The 15,303-nt window shown below is 40.5% G+C and overlaps 1 protein-coding gene across 1 annotated transcript; it reads right to left on the reverse strand.

Annotated features, from left to right (window-relative positions):
* Nucleotides 1–5,446: 5,446 nt before the first annotated feature.
* Nucleotides 5,447–14,552, reverse strand: gpa33a (glycoprotein A33 (transmembrane), paralog a). Its single transcript, XM_042080367.1, has 7 exons — nucleotides 14,134–14,552; nucleotides 11,818–11,975; nucleotides 11,481–11,697; nucleotides 9,461–9,625; nucleotides 9,229–9,345; nucleotides 7,584–7,710; nucleotides 5,447–6,816 (listed from the first exon to the last, which is right to left on the reverse strand). Exons 1-7 carry the CDS (start codon nucleotides 14,180–14,182, stop codon nucleotides 6,450–6,452), a joined length of 1,200 nt encoding a protein of 399 aa, XP_041936301.1. The 5' UTR covers nucleotides 14,183–14,552; the 3' UTR covers nucleotides 5,447–6,449.
* Nucleotides 14,553–15,303: the final 751 nt, after the last annotated feature.

Consider the following 15,303-nt stretch of genomic DNA (forward strand, 5'->3'; position numbering starts at 1 on the left):
CTTTGCTATAAAATATTATTCATTTATAGCACAAAACCATAACCAGTAGGCCTACCAGAACCTCGCATATTAGCGTCATGATTTGTGTGCGTCTATTTGGCAAGGCCACTAGCTGTCATGGATGCGTTGTTGCTAAAGGAAGGCAGGTGTCAAAAGTTAAAAAAATAAATGGAGATGGGCAGCTGTTGGAAACGGGGGAGAACTAACAAGCCATGGTGTAAAGAAATTAAAGCGCCAGGGGTTTGCTTTTGCGCGGTTCGCTGCAAGAAAATTGTTTATGGATGCAATAGGAAAACGTTTTAGCACGCCACCAATCAGAAGACCGCCATAAGGTTAACGTTCGTGCACTTCAGGACACCTTCCCTACCTGGTGCAACTAGCCACCACGACAGAGGTAGGCTACGTTTATCTATGGCTGACCGTTTTTACGTTAGAAAGTAGGCTACGCATGTTCTTTCATAGCGCAACACGACCTGTCCCTCACCATATCACAACCCTTTTGTCAACCTTATACAATCTGTTGCTGAAGACAAAAGCACCATCTCCAGATTGTCGTTATCAAATGCGCAGACCTCCTGCATGAGCACACACAGTATTGCTGCTCATTGGAAAACTGAGTTGTCTGTAAAACTCAAAATTACCATGTTTTCATTAAATGCGGATGAGGCAACAAATGGAAATATGAACAATATCTAGAATGTTCTGATTCGTTACTTTGATGAGGAAATGGGAAGTCTTACAAACTTGATTTTATAGATTTTACTTGGTGTAGAATTGCATATTAACAAGAAAAAAATCTCCCCTTTAAACACTTTTGCCCTGAAGTAATTAAATAAGAGTGTGTTAAAGCCTTTCTACAATATTGCTGCAGTAGAAAAGAACAGCAATGGCTAATCAGCAATGGTCAGGGATGGTACTAAAATACATTTTTGTTCATCAGCAAAACTCAAATCTCAATCAAGAACACTCTCAATTCACATGGTGGCCATTGGCGGCTAAAACGAGGCTACAGGGTACACAAACCATAGGATTGTTATGTTCTATGCATTCACCTGTAGGTGGCATTAATTTTATAGTAAGTGTACCCTGTAGCCTCGTTTTGGTTTAAACAATGGCCGCTGTGTGAATGAGGCGAATACACCCTTTACTTTGCTGTTTGCATCTTTTTGTACATTAAAAACCAATAGGTCGCGACCGCAAAAGGGTTGCTATCTCTATAGGTAGATATGTATGACTTATGGCCTGAAAAAAGTTCAGTCAAACGATTTTTTTTCACTTTAATCCCTGCCTTAATTATGCAGGTTGAGAGTTGTTCTGATGGTTCTACAACACTTTCTGGGATGTTTGGTGGGTGCTTCGTCTCCCCCTATCGCTTCTCCGCAGAAAAACCGAATATGCAACTTTCTGAACCCGGACCGGGTAAATCCGGATGTGACTCAGTGGAAGTATCCAATCGCGCCTCGAAAATGTAGTGAGATGTAGTCAGATTGTTTCTAAGAACACTGCAAAACGGACGCTGACTTGGCTTTGTTGCTGTTGAAATTGTAGGTAGTAGCCTACCCTTGGGTGAACTTTGTTTTCGTAATGTGGTTTGATAGTCTCTTGAACAATGTGTTTGCTCGACCATTTTATTGTGAGCCCTGTATGTGTTTAGCTTGGTTTCTTGAAGGCTAGCTCGCTAGCTAGTGGGGGTTTGGCGTAGCAGTCACTTGCTACCGAAGCTGCAGGGGGAGCTATGTCGTGAAAAATGCAAGCCCAAATCCGGCGAAAACCTAGAAACAGCGAAGGAATAACCAGACCTGCATAGGGCTTCTTCAGTGTTCTGTGCTTCTGATGGACTTTTAAGCACATGTAGGTGTATGATGATGATTATGTATAATTTTACTTATACATTTTGCTGACACCTTTATTCAAAGTGACCGATATTCCAACCTTATTCTACCCTGGAAATCCAAAGTTCTCTTGAGAGCTGAATTTGAATTTGCTCAGCGAGTGACTGGCGAGGAGTAATGATGCTCATTAGCTATGGTAGTGAGAACAGGCGTGCTCAACTTCCAGTCTGAGAGCAATTTCGGGTGCGAGTTATAAAGTGACTGTCAAACTATAGTAGAAAAAACACAAGTTTTTTTCTCATTGCTTATTTATTGATTAATGTCATGTCCACAGACGCGTTTCGGCCTAAGCGTACTGACGATGGCTTAGGCCGAAACACGTCTGTGGACGTGGCATTGCTCACTATGCCCATGAAACCGAGCTGCACTAATCACATCGGTGAATCTAATATAGGTAGACCAGAGGTGAGCTAAACAGATGACGACAGTGCTGCAACGTTGAAGTCTGGAAACATTGGTCGTAGTGTTATCCAATTCTGTCGACGTCCGGAATCAGTCCGTAAACATTGGTCGTGGTGCTATCCAATCGCGTGCAGTGATATTTTCAAATGCATGCTTGGTGCCGCCCCTCGAGTTGGGCCATCTTCATTACTCGTAGCCAGACCCTTAGGGCCCTATCATGACAGTCAAAAGCGCATCGTCACTCGTCAAAAGCTTATTTAAATTTAGTAGGATGTGTCCAGTCCACATTGGGAGGGTTTTCGTTATCAAACATTGAGCGCATGGCGCAACAAGGTATTCCTAGGTTTTTTAATCAGTCCTGGGTGTGTTTGGGGCGTATAACATCATTTAAACCAATGAGAATGACATCTGTCATTCCCTTTAACGGCACAAAGCGCAATGTCAAATAAATGCATCTGTATTTTGACATTCAACGGCGCATTTGAAGGAGGCTGCTTGTGAGACCGTATGGAATAGTCATTCCACTAAACCATGCTTTACTAAAACCTAGCATATATAGCCTTCACGCATTTGCACACCTCTATTATTTGAACTCATTGGCAAAGTGAAACTAACTTTACCATGGTGTCAGTCAACGACAAGACAGTTATATGCAGTTACTTTCACTATTGACTGACAATGGGTTACCATCGAAAACATAGGCTGAAAAAAGCAACACTTACCCTAATATTGCTCAAATGATTATCCTGCAGAGGAGTTGCTTATATCTTGTGACAGTGTGTCTTCAGCTGTGCTCCATACGTGTCTTTTACCTCTCCCTTAATCACTTTTAACCGTCATTACCAATTTGCAAATGGTGGTGAATAACTACTCATCATGAGATGTACAGTATTTCGTAATATCTTTATTCTAATTATGTTTCCTATTGTAATCGTGCAATTTGTAATGTTTTGCTTGGACGTGGCTGGTGTGTGTTCATGGATGATACAGTAATCCGCCAATATGACTGTTGACAATGCGCTCTTAAAATAACATATAAACAACCCGCCATAGACTTCTGACCAGGTGTACAATAGCAATTTTTAGACAATGCGCTAAGCCACTCCCTAAGTTGTTAATTGCCACACCCCTGGGTGCATTGTTTAAAAATTAAACGTGCAAAATAAGGAATTAAACTTCGCGCCGGGTGGAAAACGAGTTTTACGCCAAGGGTTGGATTGAATCATCTTTAATGCCCCCCCAAGGGGCAATTTGGTTCGTAACATGTAGCCAGAACAAATACGCACTGAATCACAGAAAACAATGTAATAATTAAGGACATCCATACACATGTACATTATAAAAGCACGTATAGTAAATCTCAAGTATATTCCTGTGGGGTTGTCTGGTTCAATGCTGTTAATAATTGATGACGAGGCCATAGAGCTATTGGGCGGTTTACCACTGCCTGGTCTTTCAACTAAACCACATCGTTGGAATAGCCTTTGGGACCACTCTCATCCAGTAACAGTTACAGTTAAGAAATTATTAATGTATTGAGAAGCATTACAAACAGCAACAAAAGAAGCCAGCAACATGTCATTTGTTAGGCGATAAGACAAAGCAAAAAAAAAGGAGATAAATATAATATTACACATTTAAATACATTGTAGAAATATAAACAACGAAAATAACATACGTACAACAAGCAGGAATCACCGTCCATGCAGTGTATGAGAATTTCAATTCACTGTTGCAAAATGTGTGGCATTTGTAAAGGTACAACTATTGGATTTGGTGTGCAATGGAGGAGATAGATGGGAAGAGACCTCATGTTGGATTCTAACCTGACTTCCTATACACGCGAAGTTCGCCTACAAAAAGGACCTAAAAGCTGCCATCTTTGCCCATATAAGGAGATCCGGATCTCTTTATATGGGCAAAGATGGCAGCATTGGGTTCTTTTTACCCCTTACCTGTTTGCATCCCAGATTGCTGATCCTTGCTAGCCTAGAAATCTAGACGCACCCTAGCGGCAGCAAATTACATTTGCTTCCAGGGCTAGTCTAGCAACTCTCCGCTGGCTTGTGAGCTCGAAAAATTGAACTTCTATCAGGCCAATCAAATCATGTATAGAGTCGTTAGGCAGGCTTAACATAATGATTGATGGCAGAGTTGCAATGGTTTGGCTTGAATTCCCTGCTACTTGAAAACAAAGAAGATGGATGTTGCTTTTGGCTAACAGTGTGACAAGAGTTAAAGGGAAACTTGGCAGGATTTCCCCCTCTGCTGGAGAAATTGTGCATTATGCTATTTCAAACTGTGGGAAAAGGTAACGATAAAGCACATGGATTTGTTTACAAGCTAGCGAACGGTTAGCATAAGTTTGGCAGAACTATGTGGATGTTACAAGGTAAGACACACGATTTAAAACTAGTTTCTTGTTTCTCACTTCTCTTTCCGGGACGGTAGTCTCAATGTTGCAAGGTTGGTTTTTCGCCTGAGGACGCTAGGCGCAGCGGGGAAAGTCACCATTTTCACCGGAACAGGTCATTTAACCATCCAAATTTCTAAACGGGTTTATTACGTTGAAATAGTTGCCAAGTTCCCCTTTAAGCTGGTTTTAAGTTGGCAAAAGTTTGAACTAGCCAACTAGCTCCGCTGGTGGGAAAACGCATGGGACTCAGCGCTGTCCTATTGCGTGCAGAGGGAATTTGAAAGACAACCGATTATCCCGCCCCTCAGACTGAGCACTGCGAACGGTGAGTGCCCAGACCCTACATTTTAATGTGGGTCTGGCTTGTCAGGCTAGATCCTTGCACTATGGAAGATGGGAAGACTTTCCCCTAAAATAATTAACATTTCAAGAAAATTGTGAAAATTGTGATAAAATCTAAAGATTTTGTATAATGACTTTTAGGCTACTCTAGCAGCTGGAATGCAAGTAGGTAGGTTAGCCTAGGAGCTTGAGTTGAACCATGTATGTGTGAGAAATGATTTTATATACCATGAATTAATTAAGCATTGAATGAATCCCAAATACATTTAAATATTTTATGTATACGAAAATAATCATTCAGGTGTATGACCATGCCTCCCGGATATTGTAGGAATACGGAAGGGTAAACCTCTCGACATAGTGAAAGATAAAAACAATTTACTTGTTTCATGCATTAATAGGTCACTTCATTGTTTATTTACATTATACTCACAGATGGCTGTATCCACAGTAACATGTAGCCTAATGGATAATACTATTCCATGGGCCAAAATGTGGTGCTATGCTAAGGCACAATGTGTATCTTGGAATGTATTTATCAGAAAATCAAAAACACAAAGAAAGCTATTTCAGGCTATATCACAAGAAAGGATTATATATTTAACTAAGCATCACCACAATCCATTTAGAATATGATTAAAACCAGGCTTCAAAATATGAAAAAAAAAAAAAAAACATCTAAAAAAGTCCCATATTTAAAATTTTGAATTATAAAAAAAGATACTGGAAATACATATCCTCCTTTGTCACGATCTTTATACAGTGTTGCCAGATTGGGCTTCTTTTGACTTCGTTGGGCAGGGGAAAATAAGCTTTAGGCGGGCAAATAAAATTTTGAGTTGAATGGCTCTTTTTGACAAAATCATTGTTGGGGCGGTTTTTGGCTGAAGAGGGCGGGTTTTTGAACTTGATTGGGCGGAAATCACTCAAGCCAATCTGGCAACACTGTCTGTATATTGACATTGGAAAAATGGAGGAACCAGAAAATGGAGAAACCAGGAAACAGCAATGTGCTCCTCTGCTTAACGGCCAGGATATTTCATTGAGGAATCGAGAGCCAATTTAGTCAAACGAGCCCACAGTTTAGTCAAACGAGAGCACAATTTTCAAACGAGAGCACAATTTAGTAAAATGAGTGCACGACTTAGTAAAATTAGCACATATTTACTGAAATGGGTGCACGATTTACTAAAATGAGCACACATTTGTAAAACGAGTGCACATTTTCTTGATACGCAACAACAACAAAAAAATCTCTCAATGAGACCTCCCAGGCTCTATAGAAAATTATATGTAACATTTCTAGTATATTTCTAATTTTCAGAGATGAATCACCAGAAATACCTGGTTATTGCATCAGCTGAAAATAGATCACCACAAGTTCAACTTGTTCAGTCCTAATTTCTCGAGGGCTTGTTTATAGGTACGCTAGGAGGCCCGCCCCTATCATTATAACGATTCCGACTGGAGGAACGGTCATCATCGTATTGATCACTGTCACGCCGGTCATCATAATGGTCATCATATCGATCATTGTGGCGGTCACGTCGATCATCATAACGATCATCATATCTCTCATCTCGGTGGTCATCCCTATGAGAGCGGTCGCTACGGTGGTTGTAGTCACTCTGGCCGTCGTAATCAGATTCACTCCGCTCATAGGGGCGATCCCCGTCTAGGGCTCTCTCACGGTTTCCTCGCTCAGCATTAATGGGGCTTTCTTCTGCAGGCTCCCCGTCATGATACTTTCCTCCCTCTGGCTCTCTGGAACATCAGAGGGAAACACAACAGGATTTACAACCAAGAGAATCTCAAATGACTACAACTCATCACAGAATATCATCATATCTTTTTCCCCCCACTGCATTTATGCACACAAAATAGGTGAGTCTGGGTGTTGCCGTCTGAACATTGTTAGGCTAGCTAATAACAGACATATCATTACCCACCATGTCATGAACTGTTGTCAAGTTACATTAGGTATTTCAATTTATAGTACCCACTGTAAAATATCACATATAGCCTATTAGTCCTTTGAGGCCTAGGCTATATCGTTTTCAAGACAGTATAGGCTACCCATATCTGGGAAAGTATGATGTGATCATACTTGCATATATCTTATGTCAGCCTTTATTTCAAGATGCATGATGGTAGAAATATCTATTCAAAAGCACAGTTGATCTGTGCATGCCATGATCAACTTTTAATTCTTTGATTATGGAAACCAAGTTCATTATTTTGGGCTGCTATTACATTAGAATTTCAGCCCAAAATCTAACATCGTATTGTACACCACCATCTGAATGTATGCCACCATCGTAATTCAATGTGCATAGAACTTCATTGAAGAAACAGATGGCTTGATTCTGTGACCTTGACCTTCAACCCCATACCTAACCATTTATTTGCTGTGATTTGCCGTATTAGCCTTATATTGCACATCCTGTGGAATGTATTGATTAAAGAAAACAGTGAATTGAACAGTGGCTTTTGATAATGTGTAAATGTTAGTTGAGTGAATGAGGACATACCCCATGGCGTATTCCTCGACCACCTTCTTTTTGCGGCAGCAACAGCAGTAGATGATCAAGATTAGGCTGAGGATGGCAGCGACTACACCTCCGATTATCCCTGCGGTCATACCCATGTTCATGGTCACTGGAGCGAGAATGACCAGAGAATGGTGTTAATACCGGTCGGGAGAGAGTTGAGAAATGATAGAGCACATGTGGAGATTAAAATGTTAAAGTAAACCAAAGAAAAGAAAAATCCTCAGACTTTCCTACGACATTAAAGGAAAAATCTCAAATTTCACATAGATCTTCTCGAGGTACTGTCGGTACGAAAAAAACCCTAAAACAATCAGATTTGGATGCTTCTAAGTTCAGTCATTTTATAGCACAATAGATTAAACGATACAAGAATACACAGGATGCAGAGCTCATGCAAATGGATACTCGGGGACATTTCCAGCATGGTTTTATATAATGCAAAGGACCCTTGTCCCTTACCCTAACCCTAACTCTGAACCCTAACCCTAACTCTAACCCCGAGCGGGCAACATAGGACCCGGGTGCTAAGTGGCTAGCCCCCAGAGTGTAGTGCTGTATCCTCCTGGCTGCGTTAGCTGCTACACTCTGTGGGCATGTGTGTGAGCTCCCATGTTCATGCCCCCAGAGTGTAGTGCTGTATCCTCCTGGCTGCGTTAGCTGCTGGCTGTAGCAACTCGAGTTAGGTAATTTCTTTTTTAAATTTTTTAAGAAAATTATGCATTTTCAATATAGACTATGAGTTTTGTATTACAGCTTAAATCTCTGGTTATTTGCAAAATTACTATAGTGGGACAAATCCTAGTCTGAGGGTTTAACCAGAGACTTTTTAAAGAAGAGAGACGGTACTCAAAGAATCCTCCATAGAACTGCATGGGGTTAGTTCGTAACGCCAATAAGGCAGTAGCCTACACATATCCTTCCCCTTCTTGTATGCCTCCCCATTCACTTGAATAGTGAAATAGTTGCCCGATAACTGCCCTAAGTGCATTAATTGCAAGATGGCCGAGTGGGGGGACTTGCCTAAAAGGACTTTGGTTTAACATTATATCCATGGATAGGTTCCCAGCAGGACCAGATCCTTCTGTCTCATCTATACAGTGTGTCAACCGTACTGCCTCATCAATACAGTGTGTCGACCGTACTGCCTCATCTATACAGTGTGTCGACTGTACTGCCTCATCTATCCAGTGTGTCGACTGTACTGCACTTAGCGCCCAGCACTGCTCATAATCACATTCTAGTTTTTTCTAAAATACACATTGTGCCTCAACAAACGATATACAAATAAATGTCCTATTTGTTAATACTAAGATTCTTCGATTCTTCCGTGAATTAGCTCACCAGCAGTGATATGTCAAGTTAGGATATAGTATAAGCCACTTTGGAGACACAAATGTGTATTGGTCAGTGTGGTGACAGAGCGGGATTGTGGGACTATACCAGTTTGAGCAGGGAGGATGCATCGTCAAGCACACCAGCCTTAAGACCAAAATTCGATGGTACAACATTTGCTACATCTGGAGTTGACTTCTCTTATGTTTCCTCTTACCAAAAAAATTTGAGAAATGTAAGTGAACATTGCATGATGTGGCCCATCATGCAGAAAGAAATAAGGCAATCTCACTTGGCATGACAGAAAGAGTCATGTTGCAGGTGGCCGATCTTATCTTATTGGAGGATGTGCATATGTAGTAGCCAGATGTCTCCATGGAGATATTAAAGAGGGACAAAACTCCGCCTTCTGCAAAATATGATGATGTTGTTAGTGGGACTCTGCAGCACCCTCAATGAACTTCCGAGAATAAATAACAGTTGAATGAATGAACAAAAACACTTTCACACATGTAATTACTTACGGTCGGTAGCTCTTGGGAGCAGAGGCCTGGGTGTGTTTCTGACGTCATGGCTTTGCCACTTATATATGGGTGGCGGGGAGCCCTCCTCTGACCGACAGGTGAGTTTGATGTCCCGGCCATACTCCTGCTTCCCCTCAACCGCACAAATGGGTGGAGATGGAGCCACTTTGGAAAACGGGAAATGCATATTACTGCACTGCATTCATTTCTAAAAGTTCTTATGTGGATTTAACATGTGACCCTAGACCCAGTCGAATGTCTCAAGACACCATTTTGGGGTGCATGGGGAAATAGGCCTACATTGGGCGGGTTAAGATTATCGAATTTCACATTATGGCATCATTTCACAGTGTAATGTCTACTTTAATATTTTGAATGTTTTTGGCTCTGAGTGAACCCAGATATTCTTTAGAACGTTCATTTTCCAACATTCCCGTACCCCTTTAAGGGTTAAGGAAGTGCTATGCTCCTCTGTGCACATTTGCACGCGTTGAAGATGTGCGTCATTGACACACGATTGCAATTGTTGTGCGGACAAATGCGGACAGCCCGTCGCGCTGATGATGCAATTCTCGTCAGGAGTGGGGACACAGATATAGGACTAATACCAGGCCTATCACTGTGATGAGTGAAACACAAATAAACGCACCAAATTTCACCAAATTCATTCAGCAATCATCTCCGCACAACCGCTAGCTGCCCATTCCGTGATTACACTGTAAACAGCGGTGAATTTCTCCAGGAATACTGATGGTAGGTGGTGAGCTACTTCACTGGTGGGTTTCGTTTGGTTCTGGTTAAGATATGCATGTTTTTGTTTTGCACAAAAGTGTCTGCTATTGAATGTAAACATAAACAAATGTGACTTCCTGCTAAATCCTGACTGTGCCTTTAATTGTTCACACCATATGTGACCGACACCACCCATGGGTGAAGCCCAAATCAATCAATTGATGTGCTTTTGATAGTGGAGACCAAATTTCAAAATACTTGCCACACATCTGAAGGAGCCTGGCTGGATGGAAGTTAGCTTGGCCAGAGTTGACAGTCATCACACCACATTTGTGCATTCCCATGTCAATGTGTATTAAAACATCTGAGCGCATTAACTACAGGCGAGTGTGTGACATTTTTCACTTTTAAGTGCAGCAACACTATCTTTGGACTTGGCAAACAAAACTTGGAATGTTAGCAACACTTAGAAACACCTTTAGAACATTTTAAAAGCTCATATTGGCAGGCAGACATGATGAAGTTTCTCACATTCAATAGAAAAACATTTTCATATGAAAGGCTAACACAATGGCCTGGGGTGAATGAAGCCATGGACACTGTAACCACAGTGGTCAAGAAAAGGAGACAGCATGTCACAGCTAGTGAAATACACAGATTTCTCGATTTCTGACTTTTCATGAAATGTACCATCTGACTTGTCTGAATGCCCTTATCTCAGCAGTGTCAATATCTTTGTGTATGCATCATTGGGAAGTTTTTCTATGGCCTTTCATGAAAACATAATAACTTAATTGCAATGTGATTGGTTTTACCATGTAAGGGTCACATAAGGTTTCAATTCAGTGCTTATCATTTAAAAGTGCAGTTAAAGGAATTATCCGGAGTAAAATGCACTTTAGATCAATTTACAGATTGATTGGGAGTACATACGTTGAGTTGACATCAAAGTCGATTGCCGAAATTCACAATTTCGTCGCCGTTAAAAAAAAAAAAGAAAATACTGGACTATGTTTTTTTTCCGACGAAATTGTGACTTTCCAGAGCGTGTTACTCCACACTTGGCAATCGACTCCTACAGACTTTCCCCTAAAGATGGCAGCAAAGATGGCAAAAATCTAACTTTCTCAAAACACATCCGAATGACATGATTTTGATGTCAACTCAACGTGTGTACTCCCAATCATCCGTAAATTGATCTAAAGTGCATTTTACTCCGGATAATTCCTTTAAATGAATAAGGCCTGAGATAAACATTATTTTTTTTATGAATTTTAAATTGCCTTACCTAGCACCACCAGTCTGGCAGTGTCCGCCGGTTTACCCTCATCATCTTTAGGGACTTGGATCTTACACTCAAATTTTTTGTTGTCCGCAAGTGCTATATTGTTCAGCTTTAGGTCAGCTTTTCCTGCAGCAATGTTATGAAGTAGATCAACCCGACCCTCATACACTTCCGTGATGTCCAGCGTTTGTGAGAAACTGTAGTATGTTAGTATGGTACGCTGTGGGGTAAAACAAAGGTAAGAAAGGCGAAAAGAATCAAGCAACTTTAGCAACTAAAAGCAAATTTATGATTAAAAGTAAACTTACATAACAAGGAAAATAAATGAAAATACATTTACCTCTTCGCCTTCGTCACCTTCCACAGTCCATGTTACAATTGCTTGGGGACTAGCCACTTTGGTTGTGAATGAACATGGCAGAGTAATATTGTCCCCACGAGCAAACTCGTAGTTGTCTTGAGGGATGTTCACAGTTATAGCCATGACCAAGGAGAATCCTACAACACACATATATTTGTAAAGGAGAGAACAAATGCAAAAACGGTCAAACTTGACAACCTGTCTCACATTAATGGTGACTGAGTGGTCAGCAGAGCATTGTCTTCAGCTCCATTTTGGTAAACCACAGATATGGTAGATACATGGGGCAACTTTTTAAGCAATGTTGCTGGGCAACCACATAGCCAGTTCCGTGTATTGTGATTGGATGATCATAACAAAGATTCTAGAATCTTTGGTACCTACTGATGATTAAAGTTCTTTAGAAAAAAAAAACAGTTGCCCAATATCATTCGGAACCTGTCAGAATCACAATTCGCAGCAATATTGTTAAAAAAGTTCCCTTGTGTATCATCAAATTTACTCTCACCTGTGACCGGATAAGGAGAGTCCAGTGCCAGGTGGAGGTGGACTTGTCTGATACAAAATAAAGCAATGGTACATGGCACAAGGTGCTTCTTCTCTTGGCCCAAATGTTGTAGACTTTATTGAGTCTATAAAGGAGCACCTGAGCATTCTGACATCTGAAAATTCTATGGAATCTTATTGTGATTGTATGGAGGAAATGAACAATTCCAAGTCACTGAAGAAGAGTGTTCTTTATAGATCAGTGTTTCAAGTATGTGGTGTTGTGTAAGCATTTTTTTTTTCATTCCAAAGTAGAATGGCGTGACCATACAGGCCAATTTGAAACAAACAGTGATATGAAAATGAGCTGAGAGACAGACAGGCTGGTTTTATACCTCAGTGAAACAGGAAGTCATGGCTTGAGTTCATAGACTTTTAAAAATGATTTTCTTAAAAATAAGAACGTTTTCTTCAGGGTGAGATTAAGCTAATTCACCTAAAGTGCTTATAGAGATTTTTACTCATCTTTCAACATGAGGAGTGCCAATAATTGTGAAGTGTGCTATAGACCCTTTCAACAATAAAAACAAAAACAATGCTTGAACGTTCTATTTGGGCCCCAATCTACTTCCTCTGCATTAAGATAACATATGGAATGTTAAAAAGGAAGCCTTGTGGGGCCAACTATGATGCTGATAATGGAACTCTTTTAAAAGGGTCCATAGACCCTTTCAACAATAAAAACAAAAACAATGCTTGAACGTTCTATTTGGTTCCAAATCTACTTCCTCTGCATTAAGATAGCATATGGAATGTTAAAACGGAAGCCTTGTGGGGCCACCTATGATGCTGATAATGGAACTCTCTTGAAAGGGCTACAATTCAGAATCTTGATGACAACTACTGACTTTAATTAAGCATTACATAAATATTCGACTACCTGTTTGCATTGTTTTGTCCCTGCCTGCTGACTATTATTCCTTATTTACTTAATTCACACACAAAATCACCTGGGATTAATCTTAGTAAATGAAAACAACAACTACACAATGTTTTAATCACCACACCACCCTGTAGCCTACACGCCAAATCCTTCCTGAATGTAGATAAAATAGATAGAACAACAGTTCACATGGCTAAACGATCCAGGTTTCATGTAGTTGAGCATGGTTTCAACAATGATGAAGATAACAACAACAACAACAACAACAACAACAAAATTTTGATTTGTTTACTGCACAATGGCTACAAAGGCGTTGCCTCCTTCGAGAAACAGTTCAAGCATTTGCAGTCAACGAAAGGGCTGTGGTAGAAGCACATTGTATCTACAATGCACCTAACCTCAGAGATTGTGGCTCCAAATAAGTTATACTGAATTCACCTGTCAGTCCTTCTAAAGTTATTTCTGAAGCTCAAAGTGAATTTAATGGATAGTTGAAATAGCTATGTTCCAAGATGGAGTTGCCTGTCGTTTCATTATTTTATGATCCCATCAAGGAATCAAGAATCTCCTTTAAGTTAATGATAATGATATGAAATGAGGTTTCATACAGGTACATGGGAGTAGGGTGTGGCAAAAATGCTTTCTGAGAGATATTCATTTACCCCTGTGAGAATGTGCAGCATAATCATCGCTTCATCTGTTATTTCATGTTCATTAAAAAGTATTTCAAAACCACATTGAGGCATACAATAAAATTCCATTAACAGTTTTGTTGTCTGATAAATATACTGCATAACTCAGAATAACTGCCTAAGTGAGGTGACTGGAAAAGTATTTAGCAAAAAATAGAATAACTTTAGACTTACCGATCAAAAAAACATAAAATGTAAGAAGTGCGTCTCCCATTTTGGTCATTTTGGTCCGTTCCAGGTGAACATCAGAGTTCAGTTCCAGTTAAACCAAGAGTTTCAGATTATCTCCCAAAGAGTTTCAGTTATTTCTAAACTATGCTTTCGAAAAGGGAGTGACCCCGCCTGCAGCAGGAATTCTTTCACATGAACGTAGATTCGCCTTTTAGTCAAGTCAGGTCTTGCCTCTCACATTAGCCTCAGTGTCAAAATGGCGGGCTCAGCTCAGGTACTGTGCTGGTGCCCTAATTGGCTGTTCAGTGAGATTGGTGTCGAATGCTGATATCTAAGAATACATTTGGATGTTGAGCTTAAACCTGACAGTATCTTAACCCTTATGTTGGCAAGCCCCATAATAAAATCAGTTAATCTTGGTAAAGTATTTCATTTCATGGGATAAAAAGGGCAAACAAAAATGTAAGTAGGAAACAGGAAGACACCTACAAGGCCATATATGACACTGCAACTGGTTCAGCAGGTTTAGGAGCGTCTTTATTTGCAGCTGCTATGGGCGGTGCTGACATACACACTCAAACACTCACACATTCACACACTCACAGTTCACAGAGGATTTACTTAGCTGTTACTTAATATTCTGAAAGACAGCTAGATTAAACGTGTGATTTCACACTGTGGTGTAGCACATGATACGAGAGATTACCTCGAAGAAAAACAAACAGAAGGCCTCGCATTAAGATGGAAATGTCTGTGGGGGGTGGTAGTAGTTAAGCTGATTGGGAGCTAGTCCATAAAGGAGCCAAACGAAGCTGCCTGGAACAACTAACAACCGCAGCAGCAGCAGCAGCAGCAGCAGTAGCAGTAGTTTTTTTACCCTGCAGATACTGCCTTTGTTATCTTATGCTGTTATCTTGATGGCACTTACTTCTCTGTTTTAAGCAAAAGTGCCACATATTGGCTACCTCCATTGGAAGATAAATGAGAACATGTTTTCATGAGAATATTTTTACTCAGTAAAATAAGCAGTTCAACATTCCACTTCTCTAACAAGTAAGATATATTTGAAACCAGGGAGAAGCAGGTTTGCGAAAACAAAAAGTTAAAAACAGCTACAGACACAGAGTCATAAGCACGGATATCATAGGTGCGGGGAGAGGCTCTCTGGCCTCC

The sequence above is a fragment of the Alosa sapidissima genome, chromosome 23 (genome assembly GCF_018492685.1).
Source record: "Alosa sapidissima isolate fAloSap1 chromosome 23, fAloSap1.pri, whole genome shotgun sequence".
NCBI lineage: Eukaryota > Metazoa > Chordata > Actinopteri > Clupeiformes > Clupeidae > Alosa > Alosa sapidissima.

Bases quoted from the DNA above. Each gene is read 5' to 3' on its own strand.
- gpa33a (XM_042080367.1), bottom strand. From the start codon at position 14,182: ATGACCAAAATGGGAGACGCACTTCTTACATTTTATGTTTTTTTGATC. The intron at 11,976-14,133 runs GTAAGTCTAAAG...TGTGTGTTGTAG, and splicing joins ATTTTATGTTTTTTTGATCG to GATTCTCCTTGGTCATGGCT. The intron at 9,626-11,480 runs GTAAGGCAATTT...CGTTTTCCAAAG, and splicing joins TGCCAGACTGGTGGTGCTAG to TGGCTCCATCTCCACCCATT.